The sequence below is a fragment of the Drosophila yakuba genome, chromosome 3R (assembly GCF_016746365.2).
Source record: "Drosophila yakuba strain Tai18E2 chromosome 3R, Prin_Dyak_Tai18E2_2.1, whole genome shotgun sequence".
NCBI classification, from domain to species: domain Eukaryota; kingdom Metazoa; phylum Arthropoda; class Insecta; order Diptera; family Drosophilidae; genus Drosophila; species Drosophila yakuba.
In genome coordinates this window covers 4,668,303-4,688,735 of record NC_052530.2, presented here as the reverse complement: position 1 = coordinate 4,688,735, position 20,433 = coordinate 4,668,303, and the positions used below count along the sequence as shown (strand labels likewise).

Here is a 20,433-nt window from a genome sequence, read left to right as displayed (position 1 = left end):
ACCTATCGATAGCTTCTTGGCAAGTTATCGCTTTGCCTTTCTCATCACTAAAAACAGCGGCATTTTATTGTAAAAATTAGAATTTGTTAATAAAAAGTATAATTAGAACTGTTCATTATGTCTTTTATGAACCCCGTGGATATGGTGGATGAGGACGCCGCCGACCTGCAGTTTCCCAAAGGTAACAAACGTCCCACACTAACCGAATCCCAACTTACAAGTGAAACTGGCTGAAACCTTTGGCTTCGAGTGCCCCAAAAGCGGCACTCCTCCACATTTTTACCACACTGAATTGCCTCTTTGCAGCTGAGCCACTGCTCAAGCCACAGGTCAAGCGGTTCACCCATGCACAGCTGGATGAAAACACCAGAAGTTCCTTGGTTTTGTATAATCCCCACACGCTGCACAGGTTTTTGGAGGAGCTGAAGGAAGTGACGCATGATAAAAAATGCACTGTGCCATCGGCTTCAAAAGATGCAAATCGATGTGCAACGTGTCGTTGCAGTCTCGCAGAGCCGTACATAAAGTGCTCCGAGTGCCTGGACACCCTGCTGTGCCTGCAATGTTTCTCGCGAGGAAAGGAGGCCTTTTCCCACCGCAATAACCACGCCTACATTATAGTCCGCGACAACATACAGGTTTTCGCAGAAGAGCCGCATTGGACGGCCCGGGACGAGCGAATCCTGCTAAAGACACTGCGCACCCACGGCTATGGCAACTGGGAGGCGGTATCCCAGGCCCTGGACCAGCGCCACGAACCCGCTGAAGCGCGACGCCACTACCACGATTGCTACTTTGGCGGGATATTTGAGCGACTGCTCAATCTGCAGCACGCAAGGCATAGCTATGTTCCCGAGCGAATGCCGTATGTCTTTAAAATGCGCAGCTTGGATCCACCACGTCATGACGATATCGCCTCAATGCAGTTTAAACTAAGCGCAGGCTATCGCTGTGCAAGAGGCGACTTCGACACTCCGTACGACACCTCCGCAGAGAGTCTCATTTCTATTATGGTGGATCATAGGGACAGGGATGACGACCACGAGACGCCTGAGAGCGATTTTGAGAGTGAAGTGACAGAAGAATTGCAGCTGGGACTGGTTCGGGCATACAACAATCGCCTCAGGTGTGATCCTATAACCGCTTACTAAAACAGTGAAACGAAACTAATAACCCATTATTAATTACAGAGAGCGGCAGCGTCGTTACAAGATTATGAAGCAGCATGGTCTCATAATGCCCAATCGCACTGTCAGCTGGATTTCCAAGTACGTGCACGCCTTTAGCAGTGACGCAAGTTGCATGCGTTTCTTGGGCTTCATGCAGTTATGTCCCGACCCCATTAAGTTCGATATGCTGCTGGAGTCCCTGCGTTATTGTCGGGAGCTGCATAGCCGGCTGCACAAACTATACGATCTGCGAGAGCACGGCGTTCGCACTCATTCTGGAGCCAAACTATATGCCCGTCTGTGCAAAGAACGTCAGCAGGCTCAGCGAGATTACAGCAGGCAGAAGCAAACAGATGCTTTCGACTGGCAGCAATTGGTGCAGCATTACGAGAGTAATAGGAGCGATGATCCCGGGCCCCTGTCGATTAACTCGAAGTTATATGCTATTAACACGCGGCGCAAGGCCAGTCCTATTGAGATTGGAGGTAGTAAACACCAATTCTTTGCATGAAACCAACATAATGTGGTTTTTCTTTATTTTCAGATCTTCCTGGTTACACCAAACTGGATGATGGCGAGCGAAAGTTGTGCAGTGTGGCTCGTTTGGTTCCGCAATCGTACTTGGACTACAAAAACCAACTGGTTACGGAACAAGCAAAGCTCGGATATCTGCGATTGGCCGATGCGCGACGTCTCATTAAAATAGATGTGAACAAAACGCGCCAGATCTACGATTTTTTGCTGGAACACGGCCATATCAGCAGACCACCTTCTTATGGCTAGCGCCAACATTTTCTCCAATGTTTCACTTGTAAATTTTCTGAAAGTCGTCCAGTACCAAATTTTGAACAAACACTGTTTGCTTGGTCTTCGTTTCAGAGTTCGAGAATGCCGAGACGCTGCTGATATCGGAGGTGCACATGCTTCTCGATCACCGCAAGCGACAGAACGAATCCGCCGACGAGGAGCAAGAGTTCTCCGAAGTCTTCATGAAGACGTACGCCTACACGGATAGTTTTCGGAAGTTTAAAAACAAGGAAACCATAATGTCTGTGCGAAGGTAGTGTACAAAATCCAAACAAAGTTCGTTCGAATACTAATATTAAATTATTTTACATTTAGCTTGCTGATGCAGAAAAAGCTTCACAAATTCGAGCTGGCCGCCCTTGGAAATTTGTGTCCGGAGGCGCCCGAGGAGGCCAAGGCACTGATTCCTTCACTAGAGGGTCGTTTTGAGGACGAGGAGTTGCGCCAAATTCTAGACGATATCGGCACTAAACGCAGCTTACAATACTAATTACTACGTATAAATATAGCTTAGGTATAAAGTCATGGTCCATATACACATTAAAGTCAAGAAAAGTGAGAATTTTAAGTTTAAGGGCAGATGGCACCAAGTAATAAAATTAACAAAGCTTAAATAGAATGAAATCTTTTAAATAATATTATTACTTAGCTATAAAAATTAATATTTAACTTACCGCTTAATAGAATTGCTAGTCTAGTGTTGCCGGACTGCTCTCATGAAAAGACAGATAACTTATCGAAATCGAGGACAAATCTGGCAACAATCTGAAACGCCCGCACTTGCAATTGTTTTCTTTTTCGCAATAATTGCAAGCGGACAATATTTCACTATGAACAAAGACAACTCCAGCATGAAAATGGATCCCCAGCTATCCCTGCGCCTGCTGGCTGAAGGCGGAGTCCTGGTCATCGCCGGTGTACCCGAGGGCACGGAATTTGGCATTGATCTGTGTGCATACACCATTGGTTCGGATTTCCGAGGTGTCAAGATGATCCCACCCGGAGTCCACTATGTATGGTGCTCCTCCCGAGGTCCTTACGGCGATGCAGCTCCTCGTGTCGGATTCGTGCACTTCTTTCATCCGAATGAGATTGTCGTAAGAGAGTGGGACCACGAACTGGAGGAACTGCGCCCTCGGAGGATTGCCGAACCGGAAGTGGAGCGAGACCGAATCCGCAAAAACCTGGCCCAACTGGAGCGTGTGCTGGCGCCGTACGACTATCGTTATGTGGTTCAGTGGAAGGAACTCACCGGCAGCGTGACGGAATCATGCGTGAATCGCTGTCGTCCCTCAGAAGGAACCATCCGCACGAACATCACACTGCAATCCTGTCCGGACGCAGATCGGCCGCGCGGAGGAGCCGCTACTGGCAGTATCAGCCGCCGGAATGCTGCAGCTCGGCTTCTCTTAGATGAGAGCGAACTTCTGCCGGACCTAAAACCCGTGGAAGGGACAGCTCCGCGCTTCAGTACCGTACCCCTGCGTGTTCCTCACGATGCCCAGCCCGCTGAAGTTTCTCGCCACGCCTTGGATTGCATAAATGCTGTTCACAAACTGCTCGAAGGCTTCGAAACCGATGACGGACTCATTGAGGAACTTCAGCTGGCCTACGCATTTTTCCTCGTGGGCTATTCTGTGGAGTCGCTGGCCCACTGGCGCAAGCTTCTGGGCTTGCTTGCTCACTCGCAAACGGCGGTCACAAAGCATAAGTTAACGTACATGAAGTACAGCGAGGTTTTGGCCCACCAACTGCCCCATTTGCCCGAGGAGCTGATGGTGCCTGGTCCGCATAACACCGTCTACAAAGATGTACGCGAACTGCTGGTCAATCTGCATGCTGGCGGTTTAAGTGTCAGCGCTGAACGGCTAACGAAGCGGCTAGAGAAAAAGTTGGGATGGGAATTTGAGGGCCTGCTGGACGAAGACCCAGAGGACCAGCCTGTAGTTATCGAACTCCCGGAGGCCTAGGAAAAAAGCGCTATGCTTTCGAAATGTAATTCATATACATATTTGTAATACAATGGACTGAATCTGATCTATATTGATTTTTACTTTAACGCAGCGAGTGCTGGGTGCGCAGGTAATTCCACAGATCCCGGGCCGTGCGGATGCTGACCATGAATTGGCACAGCTTTGTCTCGATCAGGCAGAGAATCAAAAACTTGGCTCGCTTGTCCTTCAGCAGGGACTGCAAGGAGTATGGGGCATGGGTTTGCTGTAAGCTTAGACGGTGCCACCATTACTCACCTCCTCGTTGTTCTCGGGACCATTCTCCACCACCGTCCAGAGTTCCTCCGACTCCAGATACGCCCGCACCGTCATCGACCAGGCCTTGTAGTTGTCCAAACCTTTGAGCTTCTCAATTTGCAGCTGCAGTGCCATCTCCGAGACTCGAGCAACGTTTTGCAACTAATCCGCATTCAGGTCTTGCTGTTTCTTTACCTTTTCCTCTTCCAGCTGTTGTCCAGATTTCAAATATAGATATCTGAGAATTTGTATCTGTATGCATCGGCCTTTCCATTGTGCACATCAACAAGCTGAAAACAATGGCCACTAGACCCACTATTCTTGTTGCTTCTGGCCCAGCGACATTGAGCTTAAGTGGACGCTTCTGATTTGACCCAGAAACGTCACTTTCTTCTTTGCCTGCCTGCCTATATTTTGCAATGACCACAGACTAGCGATTTAGTTTGGCACATATTTCTTTTGAGCACCAGCAGTGCGCTTTCTAAGCTGTAAATATTCTTTGTATATACCAATACATGTGAGGTACGAATCATATCATTTCAGATAAGGCGAGCGTATAATTAATTACGGAAGTGGTTTTGATCTCGATTTATTGCTGTTCTTGATTAACAAATGATAATGCTGATAAAATACGAATTTGTTTGCAAATCTATATTGTAGACTTCAATAATTGGTAGGTTATCTTATAATAACATTTCTTTAAACTTCTGAATGCGATATATCGAGAAAAGCGTCAAATAACGTTTAAAAACTAAAAGGAATCGTTGTCAAAACAACAGATTTCATTGTTATTAATAGGCGACTCCCCGCAAAATAGTAAACTATCAATTAAAGCCATTGTGTCGATAAGGAAAACTTTTCTATATATTCAATCTTTCGATGATTGCCAGTGACCATTTGAACAAGACCATAGAAACACGAGCCTCAAATTCAATTAACAAAACATTGAGATGGCCAATTGTTGTTTTTTTATGATTTTTATTTGAAATGAATACGAATGTCAGTTTTTGCTGCTGGTTTCATGTATTGCTGTTGTTGTTCCGTTCAAGAATGTAGCTGTTGATGCTGCCGCGTCTGATTTATGCTTAATTAACTTCCTACACGGGCCTTTTCTATTTGGCGACTGCAAAATATTAGTCTGCCTTCTCTCCTTTACTTTTTGCGCGCCTCATTTATTAAAAAACAAAACCCAAAACCAAAAAACCAAGGGAAAGAGCTGCAAATAAGCTCGTGCGAAAATTCTCCTGTAGCTGCTCAGCTCATCAGCTCATGTCATTCTATTTTCCTTCGCTAATCACGCAGACACGCTACAGAGAATGCTGCCGATGATGTTGTTCTTGTGGGGGATCTCTTGGTTTACTGGACTTCAGGCTAAATCAAATGATACTCGTCGGTTGCAGTTGTGATGTAGGTCTCCGTCCAGGTTTCTGTCTAGGGGTTTTGGACATGGGGAGCGGAATCGGAATCTTTGGAGGGGTTGTTAGCTGGGGGGCGGAGTGTGGAAAAGTTCGAAATCTCTACAAATTACATAAGTGGTAGGCATAGAAAATATACAAGTATATATGTATACAATATATATATATATATATATATGTACCGTTGTTTTTGTTTTGTATTCTTTTTGTTTCTTGTATTTAGCAACTACAAATACTTTTCTATATTATTAATATGTTTTCTTTGTTGCGCAAGGTAAGAGATGATGAAGAAAATTGGTTGCGATTGCGATGGAAAACTCAAAACGACAGGCGAAAAACAGAAATCAACCAAATCCCCGTTCGATTATTTGGTTTTTTTTTATTTGACCATGCAAGGGTGTAAGTGTTAATGCGAGTGTGAGAGAACAAGGAAGCGTTAAGGGAAAACAAACAGCTCGTATGCGTAATATGGGTGTCTGTGTGTGTTTCGTTTGCGTCTGTGCGAGTGTGTCGGTGTTTTTGAACAGTACACTTACATACATACAAATTTAAGCTTAAGAAATCGTTTTGAATTTCGCTTAACTAACATTCCTTTTTCTCATTTAATATAGTTTTAAGCTTTTGCGTCTTTCATCCTGTTTGCTCATTTCGTTTCGTTTTCTCCAGTTACGTTTTATTCATGTATTAAATTTAAATTAATTGCTGTATTTTTTCCTTACATTTTCGACTTTATGTTTTACTTTTACGTTTGCGCTTATTAAATCGTTTTTCGTTTTTATTTCCTCGTTCTCACGTTTATTATTGGCTTAAAATTAAAGTTGTATTTTACGTGTTGCTGTCGTATTTAAAGATTGTTTTAAAAATTAATGCATGCCAACTCGATGAAATTTGCTTTGTGATCTACTCGTGTGAGTGATTGTTTCTCGATTTTCGTTCTTTTCCTGCTTGTGTTGTATTGTGGTTTAAATGAAGATTATTTCTTTTGTTTTTGCTTCTCATAATTAAATATAATATTTATTTAAATATAATATAATGCTTGGTTTTTCGAATGCAAAAAATTCAAATGTAGTAGAGTTGATGTTGCAGTTTTCTAACGTGGAGGAGCCAAATCGCGAAGCGACCACAACTTAATAGTACCGCGAATTCTTTTCGTTGCGATTCTGTGCCGCAGCAACAGCCGCGCCACGCCCACCAGGCCGCCCAATTTTCAAACATTTAGTTTGGTTTGTTTTTTCTGTTTTTGTGCTGTTGTTTTCCATGCTGTTTATTGTTGATGACAAATTGTTGCTGCTGGTTTGCTTGCTGTTTTTATGTTGCTGCTGTTGCTGTTGTTACTTTTGAAATCGGCTGCTATGGTTGTCGTTCGTCGGCGGCGCTGGGATGTTGTTCCTGCCGTGTTGGTTCCATGTTGTTGTTCTTGATGTTGCTGTTGTTTCTTGTTGTTGTATGCATATATATTATATGGTATTATATTTACTTTAGAAGGTATATAATGTGTTTTAAATGGAAGGGCGGGGGTTTACTTAAATTACGACACGTCCTGATCCTCAACATCCTGGATTTGCTCTTTGGGCTCGCCATCACCTGCGTTGGGGTCTACTTCTTAGTATAATATTTAGAACTTAATAACGGAGCCGAACAAGTGGGTGTGATTAAAACTTACCTTCTGCCTGCATATCGGACGTCCATAATGTGAGGTTGTCGCGCAGCAGCTGCATGATGAGTGTCGAGTCTTTGTAGCTCTCTTCACTCAGCGTATCCAACTCGGCAATGGCATCATCGAAAGCGGCTTTCGCCAAGCGGCAAGCGCGGTCCGGCGAGTTGAGAATCTCATAGTAGAACACCTGCAATGATTTCAAAAATACAGAATTCATAAGACATCGTGTATTTAAGGACTTCCTAGTCAATAACTCACCGAGAAGTTCAATGCCAAGCCCAAGCGGATGGGGTGTGTTGGGGGTAGATCGTTCATAGCAATATCGCTGGCCGCCTTGTAGGCAATCAGCGAGTTCTCCGCCGCATCCTTGCGGTCTGAGCCGGTGGCAAACTCGGCCAGGTAGCGATGGTAGTCGCCCTTCATCTTATAGTAGAATACTTTGCTTTCGCCGGATGTGGCGCATGGAATGAGATGCTTCTCGAGCACGTTCAGTATATCCGAGCAGATGTCGCGCAGCTCCTTCTCCACCTGTCCGCGGTAGGTTTTGATCATCTCCAGTTTCTCCTCAGCCCCCTTGTTCTCCTCCTTCTGTTCGATCGAGGTAATGATGCGCCACGAAGCTCGGCGTGCTCCGATCACATTCTTGTACGCCACCGACAGCAGATTTCGCTCCTCGACGGTCAGCTCTACGTCCATGGAGGCGACCTTCTTCATGGCCTCCACCATTTCTGAAATGGACACAAAAATTAAAGAGGTGTGGTCTTTAGTATACAAAAGTAAATTTTAAACCCGCTTATGCTTACAATAATAAGGTGCAATGAGTCATTTAAAAACAAAGTGTCCCTTATGAATTAATGTTTATGATGTAATCTACAGAATGCTATCAGACGCTATTTTATCAACAACTTCGTAGAATACAAATGTTTTAAGGATTCGTCACATAATTTTAATGTGCATTCGTTTATAAACTTATTTTTATTTATAAACTTTTTTTATGCTAAGATTAAGAACGAAAAACAAACATTTGAATAGGAAATTCATGAAGATTTATTCGAATATTCATGATATATATTTCAGTAGATAATTTGAATTGTGTCCAAGGTATTGAAGGCTTGTTATCTGGACTTTTCCCACCCTTGTCCTTGTCCCCGCGGCTGCTTAGACTACCTATTTTCTATTTCTTATCGGCGACACGCCCAATCCGCGATGATATATTGATGCACATATATTTATGCATAACTTGGAGTTGCGCTACGCCCGATTCAACTGGTTCTGTCATGCCAATACAGGGCCATCCAATCAGCCGGTGATAAGGGCTTCCGCCACATTGTTGCACCCAATCCTATCGGCCTTATCGGGCATCTCTATCTGCGTCTGCATCACCATCTAAAACTGCGTCATGAATCACATGTTCGGAACTCGGCACGGAAGCAAACAAGGAGCTCGTATATCACAGTAAAGTGAGCAGGTTAAGAGCTGATATCATTTTGGTTTTTCATTTCCTTTTCGAGACAGTTTAGTGAAATCTAAATATATTTTCGGCGTTTCATTTTAACGCTTGTCGCGGCCTTATGATTAATATTTCATTTAAGGAAGATAAGTTTTGATACCTAGCCGTGGGAAATGTATAATACTACCGAGCCAAATCATCTTAATTATCATTGCATTGCTGTCCCTGGAAAAGCAGTTGCAGCCAACTATCTCGGACATATCTTGTTGATAACAATACAAAGCTATACTACGGAAATATTGTAAGTTTAGCGCGTTTGCTGACTTGCACAGTCTGCCCTCTCGCTCGCACCAACTGCCCGTCAGCTGCTGACGTATTTCGCACACAAACACCCACAGAGACATCGGACCATTTGCCGACTGTCTGCTTATTAGTGCGATTTTTGTTGTAGCACGTATTTGTGAAAAATTGCCAATAAAGTTGCATGATTCACGAACTTTTGTGGCTACGATCGAACTTCAAACATTGTTGCTTGCATTGGCGGGTTGTTTGTTACCGATGTGTTGGAGATGTGCACACGCATTTTACGACGGGTGCAAGCGAGGCTTACTTACGCATAAAAAATAATCGGATAAGGGGAGGAGCAGGTGGGCGGTGGGTGGCGTTTGGGGATGGTGGCTGGGATCCTCCCAGCTTTAAAAGTATACCGCACATGTTGCTTAGTAGTAAGTAATACACTACCAATTATGAGACATGCGCGTCAGCACAGTCACTAAATAATGTACATATAGAAAGGCGAAAATCAATAAACGCGTCCCAAAAATAAAGAACCAAGTCCCGCGGGCATGATAAATCATTTGCAGACCAACGAAATGGAGAAAAGAAATGGAAACTTCTCGAAACATCTAAACTTTGAGCAGAAACTGCAAAGTTCAAGAAATAGTAGCCAATTTGTTAATACGAAAAAACGAAAAACGACAGACATTTGTTCAATGCAATGTATCTTTTCAATGTATAAGTACAAAAGTGATTCTGAGTAGCTTCTTGAGAATTTAATCTGTTTAGCAAAGCATTCACAATGTTGCTCATGAAAAATTATTACTATTCAAGAAAAAAGAGCGTGGCCATTTAAAATGCGATGTTTTTCGAAAAAAAAAATATAGGAATTTGATAAACTGGCGACAACCCTGTAAAAGTAACCCACCACCACCCACTGACGAAACATCCGAAAATATAAAAAAGTCACGCGAGCTGGAATGTAAGATTGGAGCGAAATAGGGAGCAAAAGGAATGGGCAGGATTTTCCACCCCCTCCCTTATCAGTCGCCTGTGGGTGTGTCTTTTGCTCGTGTGTGTGTGAGTGGCATAAGGGCGCAGCAGCTGAAAACATGCGCACATACCGTTACAACGAGCAGAGAATGTGTAATTAGACAAAGGAAGCAGCAACAACAGCGCCTAAAATGGTGCAATTCAAGCAACAAACAAAACACACCTAACACCACCCCACCCACCGACCATCAATCAACATTATGTATGCTACATTTTCCACTCATTTTGTGTCTGCCTTTTGCGCATATTGACGACATTGACGAGAACGAAAATCAACGAAAAAAGCAGCGCGCGACCTCGAAAAATATGTAGATAGAACGCGGAGAGCGCAAGATGGAAGGAGCACGGAGAGGGGGTGGGGGCGCAGGGGGCAGCACCTGAGAAAGCACACTTAAAGACTGACGTTAATGTGTGCAGAAAAGGGGAGTGGAGAGGAGATCATGGGGCGGAGGGCGAGGCAAGTTCAGATTGGGGGCGCAGACATTGCCGGCTGGCGGCTTCGCCGCTCCGCTCTCCGCCGCTCTTCCTCTCATTGTGCGCCCTGGTATTGGTGCTCCAGCGTGAGCTCCACCGCAAAATGTCCAAGTGCGACAAGGCCAACGCCAAGTGCTGCACACCAACACACACCAATGGGAGAAAATAAGAAGACAAACATGTGATACAGACACAAATATCCCCAGTGGTGTATGTATGCATGTTTATGTGTGCTAATAGTTGATTGACTTCTTTGCCGCGCCACCACCCGTTAATGTTGTCAGTTTGGCAGGCAATTAGTTGCAGAGTACTGTTGCAATTATTGTTGCTATATTCGCTGCCCAAATACAGCAACAAAAAGAATCAGGGGACGTAGGAATCGCCAAATGTTTGTTAACATTTTAGAGCCACTGTGCGGCGTCGCCGAAACTAAGGCACACTAGCTATCCCGTTTTAGCGCACGCAGCGTTTACGGCAATTGGTTAAGCGCGCGCTTTTTGCAAATGCCGAATTTTCCGTCCTCCTCCCACGACGGCTATCTTTGCATTTTGAGCTGCCTTTTTAATTAATTTGAGTATTTTTTATTAAATATAAGCTAAGGCTACTGAAAAAGCAACAATAAAAACCGCTCGGCAGACACTCATCGGTTCACGCACACTTCCATGCACACACACATACGCATACATGCGCAAAAAGCATGAGTAATGCGAGAGTAACAGAAGAAGCAGAGAAAAATGTATATTTCCTTTTTTCGCATTATCAGACAGGGTTGCCAAGTGGCCGCATAACTGCTTGCAACTAGCCGCAACTAATTTGCATAAATAACGAATTAAGCAATAGGCCGAAAGTGAGAGAGGGAGACAGCCGGCGACACAATCGATTCATTCATCGATTTTTCGCAGCAACGGCATGGTGACGACGCCGCTGCTGCTGCGCATGAAAAGCACATTTCGTGGAAAAAAGGGGGTCTGAAAGAGAGGACTGCCCTATTCCCCTGCCCAACAATCATTGATTTTGGGTGTGGAATAAATGTATTTAACAAACTAGAAACCCCAAAAAAGTGTCGTTTCTAGAAAGTTACGCCTTAACAACTACGAAGAAAAAAAGCGAACTGGAAACAGCTACAAACAGCCCTTAGCAACCAAGGAAGAAAATGAAATGCTCACTGCGGCGCAGCCCTCGCTCGCAACGCCAAATACACACAATTTCCCCCTCTAAGCTAATACTACATAGTTCCAAAAAGAATGAATATAAGTAGAAAAGCAAACTATTTACTGTAAATTATAATACGCAATTCCGTTTCTTTCTCTTTTTGTGCAAAACCACGCGAATTTTTGCCGGTAAAAATCAGGTTTTACACTATGTTCATCTCTTTTCGTTCTTCCGACGCGCTGCTTCTTCTTCCACTTCTTTCTGCTTCCTCCACCTCCCGTCCTTCTCAGTCTTTTCGCAAGAAATACTACTCATCGCAACACTGCGTCGCTTCGACTGCAGCTACACAGATGAAAATTTAAAATTTCCATTATTTTCTCTGGCTGAAAACTTTTTAATTGGCAAAATCGGACGAAAAGTGGCGCTGCAGACTTCAACGACCACGCGACGACGCAATGGATCGGGAAGAAAAAAATCTGAGGCGACCCCTCCCCAAAGCGTTGGCGCTCCTCAGTCGAGAAAATTTTCCCTACTCTACTCGCATTTTTCTACCGTTTTCTACCATTTTTTTTTTCTCAATTTCTAGACACTACTCACCGTCGTAGCGCTCGGCCTGTTCGGCCAGCTTTGCCTTGTACACATTATTCTCGCGCTCAGTCATTGTGTTGAAGCCTTTTCGGTTAAATTAATCCACAGAAAAAATTATTTAAATGCTCCCGGTACGTGCGGCGTCGATTTTGCTTGCTGCTTGCTGCCTTTGATTCGTCGCCTTCTTTTTTCTCTACTTCTCGAGCGGTGTGACCGTGTCGGGCGGCGGGTGAAACACTAAAATTGATGGGCGATGGCCCGATGAGCACCTAAAAAACGCATGACGCGTGCGGTGCGCATGCGCCAGCGATGGTGGTAAAATCGGAAAAGTCTCTATATTGATTCTATTTCTGTCTGGATGATCCCTGTAAAAATCGGTTAACGGCCTAGCTTATATTTGACCGTTTTTAAGTTTGATAGCTTTATGACACATTTCGAAAAGCAGTATGCTAAGTCACTCAAAGCAATGCTCTTAGCAGGGTCTCCCAGTTCTGTCACTTTTAATTTAGTTTAGTCTGGACACAATCCATTTCCTTCATGCCTTAATGCTGGTGTCCATATCGATGATAATATAGTGTCCGATTACAGTATATATTTAAATTAAAAAAATATGACAGTTCTTTTTATTGAAACATAAGTGTTTAAGAAAAAAGGGGTTAATTTATTTTTTGATTATTTTTTTCGTTCTAAGTTATGGAGATAAGTTAGTCAATGCTGTCAATTTACTTCGAAGGTAATGGTCCGCCTAAGATGCTTTGGTCACACTAGCTTTTATGTTGCTAAAAAAGTTGGGGAAAAACGACATTTGATATGGGAAATATGTTTAAAAACTAAACCGCTAGGTCTTCAAGCAGCTACTAGAATGAGTCTCAACCTGGGGGGCTGGATCCACAGCTTCACCGTGACGGACACCCAGGAGCACAAGGGCGGCTACACAATATACAAAATCACCTCGATTGTAAGACGGTTTTTGGGGGATATAAACTGTGCCAAATAGTAAACCTCAGCCACTTTTAGGTCTTCCCGAGGTCGGTACCTCAGGCTCTGACCTGCCTGGTGGTGTGGAAACGGTTTCACGATGTCAAGCGGTTGCATCGCGAGCTTAGCCGGCGGCACAAGAGTCTCCAACTACCCGGCAAGTTGCCAGTGCCCACAGATAGCTCATATTTCAAGCGATTCGATGCGGCAGTCATCCAGCGACGAAAGGAGTACATCCTGCAGTTATTAGACTTTGCCTCCCAGCATCCGGCGCTGTACAAGTGCTCAACATTCACGCAGTTCTTCCAGGAGACGCCCTCACCAAATGGATCGCCTCTTAAAAAGCTATATGTGGAACGATCTTTACGGCTGCAGACGGAAGACAATGGCTGCGGAGGTGGTGGAAGACCCGGTGGCTCGGAAACAGGAACGTGCGCTGGAGCCATAGCCGACATATGCGATAAACTAGACTTGCCCTATGACCCACACGATGCTGGGGGCATCACGCCTCTAGATCCGCGTTGTGATAAGGAGCAAACAAGCAATGAATCCCAAGCCAAAGAAACTGAAACTGAATTAGAAACTAAACAGGAACCCAAGACAGATATAATCCCGTCAAAAAGGGAATACGTACGCCTTCTTACGCCCATGGCTTCCATAGAAAGCGACGACAGCGACTACATTTATGAGGCGGCTCTAGAGTTCAGTCATGCCGTTCAAGCGGAGGTAAACCTTGAGTACGCGGAAGCCCACGAGCGGTACAAGCATGGTGTGGACCTGCTGCTCAATGGGGCCAAGCAAGATAGCAGCGAGGAGCGCAGATTTATAGCCAAGGCGAAGATCGCCAAATACTTGACTCGGGCTGAGGAGATACACGCCAATTTCTTGGCTAACGATTGTCCGACAAAGAAGCTGCAGTTCCAGCTCTCTCTGGATACGATAGACGGCGGAAGTGTGACCCATTTGGAGTGCCCCTGGAATCAGTTGGCCCGCTACAAGGTGCTGCAGATACTCCAAGATCGTGTGATGCAGGTGCAGTGTGTGACGAAATCGCAGCAGCCGGTTGCCATTATGAAGGGCATCGAGAAGCCGGCCAGTCACTCGCTGACCCAGAGCATATTTTTGCCCCAACAGGTGCCTTACATGGTCCAGCTGCTGCTCTTCTTTCAGTCAGAGCAGAAGATTTTCCTGCTTTTGCGGCATGCCGAGGGCGGTAGGTTATACGAATATCTGCAGAGCTACACGCCCACGGGTATTAAAAGCGAAAATTATGAAGAACTTTTTCCATCGGACCGAGAGCATGAGGAGGAAGGGAAGGAGAAACCTCTTACATCAGACAGTGACGTCAGTGATTTGGTTCGCAGCTCCCAGCAGCTTTTAAAGTCCGTAACAAACACACTGAGTAACCTGCAAGCGGGAGTCGTTACGCCAAATAAAAAAATTAAGGCGGATGAAAATCGCATCCGAAGTAAACCCATTCCGGAGCAGTGCCTGCGTCAGTGGGCTTGCGAACTGGCCATCGCCATACACAGTCTGCACGGCAAGGGCGTTATCCTGCGGGATCTGCACATGGGCAACATTTTACTGGGCGCCAAGGGTCAGCTGTTGCTGACGTATTTCTACCAGAACGAGGGTCTGAGCTCGGACGACAACTATGTGCACAAGGCGCTGAGCTTGGAGGCATTGGCTAACCACTTTGTGGCCCCAGAAAGACCGCTTACTTTCCGCTCGGACTGGTGGAGCTACGGCGTGGTGCTCTATCAGCTCCTGCTGGGAGTGGTGAGTTTAAAGTCTCCGATCTAAAATGTTTCGCTAATGCCAATCTGCTTTGCTTTTAGCCTTACAAAGTTACTCACCCAGGGCAACTGGAACTCTATGGTTGTGTTCAGTACCCTAGCGAGTCCTTGGAAATTTCAGATCTTGCCAAGGATCTGCTGGAACAGCTGCTGCAGCTTTCTCCGGAGCTACGTTTGGACTACGATCAATTGCAGGCTCACGCCTTCTTCAAAGGCATCGATTGGCAAGTGGTTTTGGAACAGGGCACTGTGTCCACGTGAAAATAGCCACTATTCGCTTTGCTTTTATGTCCATAAAGTATTTTTGATTTCGTACTGTACCTGATAGGGAAATTATTCTATTCTATTTGTGATTTCTTGCTTAGTTCTGATTGGTATTGATTTTGATTTCTTTAAAAGAATCTGATGTCGCTCCACAGCGATTAATTATGTTCTGAATCTGCTATATTATTTTCTAAATATTGTATATTACTTCTTGTCTTCAAGAAGATGTGTTAAAACCATCCCTTTTGTTTTCAAACATTTTATGTTATTCCTTTTTTGACCTGGAAGTTGATCAATTATTGGTACAAAATACGATTTATTTATACGTCTATTATATACATTTGCAAAGTGTCCTAGTGTATTGGTTACAGTTATAAATTTAACTAAATTGAATGTAGGTGTAACAAAATTTGCAAGCCGTTTTACAAAATTAGTAAGTAATAAATTTGTAAGCCATTATACAAGATAAAAGGCATTTTATTGTCTAACTACACAACAGCAAATGGGGCTTAGCCTACGAGTAGGATAACTAGAACTAAATTTGTTGGGCGACTAAGCTTCCCAGTGGGAGGTCACTTGTCTCCCGTTTGGTAAGGCACATTTGGAATGCATTCTGGGGGCGGGGCTCTCGTGGCAGAACCCCTAATCCTGGACTAACCTAGACTTAGACTGAAGAAAACCGCATGATTTGGCAAGACTTGTGGATTCCGTTGTTGCAACTTGCATAATTTAACCTAAAAGGAACCTATGGCAATGTGAAAATAGTGGCCAGAAACTGCGTGGGACTGGCCAGAAAAACTCCAACGGAGTGGAAATATTGACTAACAATAATATTATTTTCTTAGTAAATAAAATATCAAGGTTCTGGTCTAATACATTTGGACTTTCCGTACTTGTTATAGGATTATCTTTGAAACAAAACTAGTTTTGAGTAAACTGATGATGAATTCTACTTGTCTTTGAGAATCGGCTTTTCTGGAGCCCCACTTTCAGTCGGAGGAGCACAATTGGAAATGCTGCACACTCCACGCCCCCATCACTTCAAAATGGCCGCCGGAAACGGGCGCTCGGCATGCTGGTGGGCGTGGCCCAGCGTCGCTGGTGTTGTTGCTGTTGCTGTCGCCGTTGTGTGAGCATTTCTCTCAGTGCAAAAAAGGCGGCAGGACGTAGCTCTGTGCCTGTTGCTGCTGGGCGACCTCCTCGCTTTTGATCACTGTCTGAATGCCGCCGCTGTCGTTGTCATCACTGCTGGTGCCGCCTGCGGATGCAGCTCCCCCCGTCGCCGTGGTCACATAGTGCTGGCCCTGCGCCTCAACCAGGTGACAGCTAGCGCCGGGACTTAGCTCTAAGCCGGCTCCACTCTGATGGCACTGCAGGTGCACGTACTTGGCCTCCTCGGCACTCAGGTACTTGCCATTGAGTTGCTGCTGCGCCTGCTGCTGCTGTTGGTGGGCATGGACGGTGACCAGTGTGCCGTCGGCCAACTGCTGCTGCTGCTGGGCGGTCTGTAGTTCCGCCGGCTGATAGCTTCCCCCATTTGGCACCGCCTCTTCTCCGTTTCCGGCCACCGAACCGGATGTGGCGCCCATTTCCATGCGCGTGGGACTGCCGTACTCGTAGTGCCGCATCGGGAAGAGCTGGCTTTCGTGCACATAGGCACCGTACTGGCCGGAATAGGTGCCATACGGACTGGCCGCCGGCGAGAGTAGGCTGAACTGGGGCGTCAGCTCGTAGGGCGTCTGGTAGCTGGTCCAGCTGTCCATGCTGCCCGGCGGCGTGACCGTCGTGGTCTGCGGATAGCTGGTGAACGGCGGGGCTAGGGTTCCGGGATTGAGCGTCGCCGTCGGCGGAGTACTCGTCTTGATGTAGCCAGTCTTGCGCGGCGGCTCGTGCTTGCGCCACTTGGCCCGTCGGTTTTGAAACCACACCTGCACCCGGGATTCGCTTAGATTCAGCTTGATGGCAAGCTCCTCGCGGGCGAAAACATCAGGATACGGAGCGCGTTCGAAGGCTCGCTCCAATTCTTCCAGCTGATAGGCAGTAAATGTGGTTCTAAAGAAAAAATGGAATATACCGGTATGTATGTATGTATATGTAAATGTATTAGTTGAAAGTCTGGGTGGGTTTTATATAGTTGGTACAGTTGGTCGTATTATAGGGATTTGAAACTTTCGTACAAACAGTTCTATTCAAAAAATACATTATACACATTTTATACATTAAACAAGAGAGAACGCTATAGTCGAGTTCCCCGACTATCTGATACCCGTTACACAGCCAGTGAAAGTGCGAAGGAGGTCTTCAACACTGACAGTTTTTGGCCGTTTGTGGGCGTTAGAGTGGGCGTGGCAAAAAGTTTGTTGGCAAATCGATAGAAATTTACAAGACAAAAAAAAAAAAAAAAAAAAAAAAAAAGACAAATCCAAAAATGAAAAAAATATTAAAACATTTTTCAAAAGTGTGGGCGTGGCAGTTTGGGCGGTTTGTGGGCGTTAGAGTGGGGCAAAAAAAAAAAAAAAAAAAAAAAAAAAAAAAAAAAGTGGGCGTGGCAGCTTTGGGCGGTTTGTGGGCGTTAGAGTGGGCGTGGCAGAATGATTCGATAAACTGGCGCTGCGACTATGTCCCTGGAGTCTGTATGCTTAATCTCAATCTTTCTAGCTTTTGTAGTTCCTGAGATCTCGACGTTCATACGGACAAACAGACGGACATGGCCAAATCGACTCGGCTATTGAAAAAGTACACGGATGTTTATACCCGTTACTCGTAGAGTAAAAGGATATACTAGATTCGTTGAAAAGTATGTAACAGGCAGAAAGAAGCGTTTCCGACCATATAAAGTATATATATTCTTGATCAGGATCAATAGCCGAGTCGATTTGGCCATGTCCGTCTGTCCGTCCGTATGAACGTCGAGATCTCAGGAACTACAAAAGCTAGAAAGTTGAGATTAGGAATGCAGACTCCAGGGACATAGACGCAGCGCAAGTTTGTCGAATCATGTTGCCACGCCCACTCTAACGCCCACAAACCGCCCAAAACTGCCACGCCCACACTTTTGAAAAATGTTTTAATATTTTTTCATTTTTGTATTGGCCTTGCAAATTTCTATCGATTTGCAAAAAAACTTTTTGCCACGCCCACTCTAACGCCCACAAACCGCTCAAAGCTGCCACGCCCACACTTTTGAAAAATGTTTTGATATTTTTTCATTTTTGTATTAGTCTTGTAAATTTCTATCTATTTGCCAAAAAACTTTTGGCCACGCCCACTCTAACGCCCACAAACCGCTAAAAACTGTCCTTCGCACTTACACTAGCTGAGTAACGGGTATCAGATAGTCGCGGAACTCGACTATAGCGTTCTCTCTTGTTTTTATTAAACAATCTATTTGTAATATTATAAAAGGGTTACGAGTTGAATATATAGTTTAAGATATTACTAAACTCCACTAAGGCAACCACGTTCTGCAGATCTGTCACCGTTGGCCACCTCCGCTATGGAAACTCATTATCTAATAATTAGCCCCCCAGATTGCATGGGATTCCCCCCGAGTTTCAAGGATGTTCTTACGCGAAATTGCTCATACGCCCCGTGGTCACGGCCATAAATAGCAAGTGCTATCATCTTGTGCCTCATAATTTCATTGATTTCCCGTCGTTAAATTAATTAGGAGTGGGGCAGCTCCGACCGCTTACCTCGTTTTCTTCTTTTTGATGCCATTGGGATCGCCCTTCTTCTTGCTGCCGCTTCCGTCCTTTTTGGAAGCAGAAGCTGCCACGCCTCCCGCTGTGCCTGCCGACCCCTGAATGCCGACGACAGCGGAGGAGGAGTTGGTGTTGCCGGTGCCATTGGTGGTGCCATTGACCACCGTGGAGGAACTGCCCGGGGGAGTAACTCCTGCTCCACCCGCCTCCAATTGCGAGCACATCTCATCGGGTTTCTTGAGTTTGCCCCCTGCGGATCCTCCGTTGATCATCACGGGTGAGGAGTCCTGCAGCATGCCGTCACTGCCATGATCCAAATGGTCCAGATGATGCGGACTGCCGCCGTAGAGATGCTGCAGCTGCTGCTGCTGCGGCTCATACTGATCCTTGGGCGACGAGGAGTAGTCCAGCTTGCCGTTGAGTGGGTGATAGTCCAGGATGCCCACCAGCTGCTGCTGTTGCTGCTGCTGCTGGGAGGACTGCTTGTGCAGCAGGATGCCATTGTGGCTGGGCGGGGGCGTGGCCGTGTAGTGCTGATGGTGTTGATGGTGCTGCTGCTCCACCAGCTTCTGCGGTCCACTGATGTACTCGTACTTCTGGCTGGGCGAGTAGCAGCCGATCTTGTTAACGAAGTCCAACTTGGTCACATAGTTGGGCGATCCTCCTGCGGCGGAGCCTGCTCCTACACCTCCTCCGCCATTCGGCAGAATGGTGTTGCAGTCGGGCAGTCGTTGCTGCTGCTCCTGCTGTTGGCTACACAACTCGTGGACACTGCCCAGCATCACGGGATGCATGGCCGTTGAGGTGGGCATCAAGGGCTTGGCGCCCAGTGGATTTAGCGGGCCGCCGCCGAACTCCCCGAAAATGGGATCATCGAAGCTGTCGTGCTCCATCGTCCACGTCTCTAATCCTTGGATCGCACAGAAATAACACTAAGCACACCACACTAGCTAAACACTTGCACCACTGCGACACTTTCAATCCATTTAGTGTATTCGGCTGATTTTGAACTCAATTATCGCCGCTGAATTTTTAAATCAGTAGTTAATTGCATTAGGCAAACACATAACTGGTTGGTTGCTGGTGCTACTTGTATATTGGTTAGGATGTCAGATATTTGGGAGTAGAGCTGCACGCTCACCGCTCGAGTCTTTGGCCTTAATTGACTCGGCTACTGGCGATGATTGTCCTTTTATACCGGCGCAGGCGGCAGCGCAGCAGCAGCGCCGGCAGCAACCAATCGCAGCCCTCCGGCTGCCGCCATTACCGCCGTGCGAGCGGGACGGCGCATGCGACTGCCGCTCTGTGCATTTCATGCTGGCGCGTGTGACTTTTCCGCTGCCCCTGCGATTCGACGATTTTCTTTTCGGCGGGGTGTGGTCTCCCCTACATTGCGATTTT

The 20,433-nt window shown here is 45.8% G+C and overlaps 6 protein-coding genes across 10 annotated transcripts; 3 read left to right on the top strand and 3 right to left on the bottom strand.

Moving 5' to 3' along the window:
* Positions 1 to 14: 14 nt before the first annotated feature.
* LOC6535534 (DNA-directed RNA polymerase II subunit Rpb4) lies at positions 15 to 2,590 on the top strand. Of its 2 annotated transcripts, XM_002096127.4 has the most exons (5): positions 15 to 181; positions 307 to 1,126; positions 1,191 to 1,654; positions 1,714 to 1,980; positions 2,049 to 2,190. In XM_002096127.4, the coding sequence occupies exons 1-4, from the start codon at positions 118 to 120 to the stop codon at positions 1,950 to 1,952; spliced, it is 1,587 nt and encodes a 528-aa protein (XP_002096163.3). In that variant the 5' UTR covers positions 15 to 117; the 3' UTR covers positions 1,953 to 1,980; positions 2,049 to 2,190. The 2 variants fall into 2 exon arrangements, with proteins under 2 accessions (XP_002096163.3, XP_015047205.1); XM_015191719.3 differs by lacking the exons at positions 307 to 1,126; positions 1,191 to 1,654; positions 1,714 to 1,980 and adding an exon at positions 2,292 to 2,590 and having other exon boundaries at positions 24 to 181; positions 2,049 to 2,229.
* A 127-nt stretch (positions 2,591 to 2,717) lies between these two features.
* On the top strand, positions 2,718 to 4,013 carry LOC6535532 (protein AAR2 homolog). The gene has a single exon (XM_002096125.4). It carries the CDS (start codon positions 2,807 to 2,809, stop codon positions 3,944 to 3,946), a length of 1,140 nt encoding a protein of 379 aa, XP_002096161.1. The 5' UTR covers positions 2,718 to 2,806; the 3' UTR covers positions 3,947 to 4,013.
* Positions 3,958 to 4,361, bottom strand: LOC6535531. Its single transcript, XM_002096124.4, has 2 exons — positions 4,226 to 4,361; positions 3,958 to 4,166 (listed from the first exon to the last, which is right to left on the bottom strand). The coding sequence occupies exons 1-2, from the start codon at positions 4,358 to 4,360 to the stop codon at positions 4,032 to 4,034; spliced, it is 270 nt and encodes an 89-aa protein (XP_002096160.1). The 5' UTR covers position 4,361; the 3' UTR covers positions 3,958 to 4,031.
* A 1,930-nt stretch (positions 4,362 to 6,291) lies between these two features.
* LOC6535530 (14-3-3 protein epsilon) lies at positions 6,292 to 12,529 on the bottom strand. Of its 4 annotated transcripts, none has more exons than XM_015191717.3 (4): positions 12,300 to 12,529; positions 7,556 to 8,025; positions 7,304 to 7,484; positions 6,292 to 7,239 (listed from the first exon to the last, which is right to left on the bottom strand). In XM_015191717.3, exons 1-4 carry the CDS (start codon positions 12,361 to 12,363, stop codon positions 7,169 to 7,171), a joined length of 786 nt encoding a protein of 261 aa, XP_015047203.1. In that variant the 5' UTR covers positions 12,364 to 12,529; the 3' UTR covers positions 6,292 to 7,168. The 4 variants fall into 4 exon arrangements, with proteins under 4 accessions (XP_015047203.1, XP_015047204.1, XP_002096159.1 ...); XM_015191718.3 differs by having other exon boundaries at positions 6,292 to 7,236; XM_002096123.4 differs by having other exon boundaries at positions 6,292 to 7,224.
* A 506-nt stretch (positions 12,530 to 13,035) lies between these two features.
* Positions 13,036 to 16,220, top strand: LOC6535529 (ribosomal protein S6 kinase delta-1). Its single transcript, XM_002096122.4, has 3 exons — positions 13,036 to 13,248; positions 13,308 to 15,047; positions 15,107 to 16,220. Exons 1-3 carry the CDS (start codon positions 13,153 to 13,155, stop codon positions 15,323 to 15,325), a joined length of 2,055 nt encoding a protein of 684 aa, XP_002096158.3. The 5' UTR covers positions 13,036 to 13,152; the 3' UTR covers positions 15,326 to 16,220.
* Positions 15,625 to 20,200, bottom strand: LOC6535528 (homeobox protein Hox-A3). Its single transcript, XM_002096121.3, has 2 exons — positions 19,024 to 20,200; positions 15,625 to 17,380 (listed from the first exon to the last, which is right to left on the bottom strand). Exons 1-2 carry the CDS (start codon positions 19,923 to 19,925, stop codon positions 16,471 to 16,473), a joined length of 1,812 nt encoding a protein of 603 aa, XP_002096157.1. The 5' UTR covers positions 19,926 to 20,200; the 3' UTR covers positions 15,625 to 16,470.
* Positions 20,201 to 20,433: the final 233 nt, after the last annotated feature.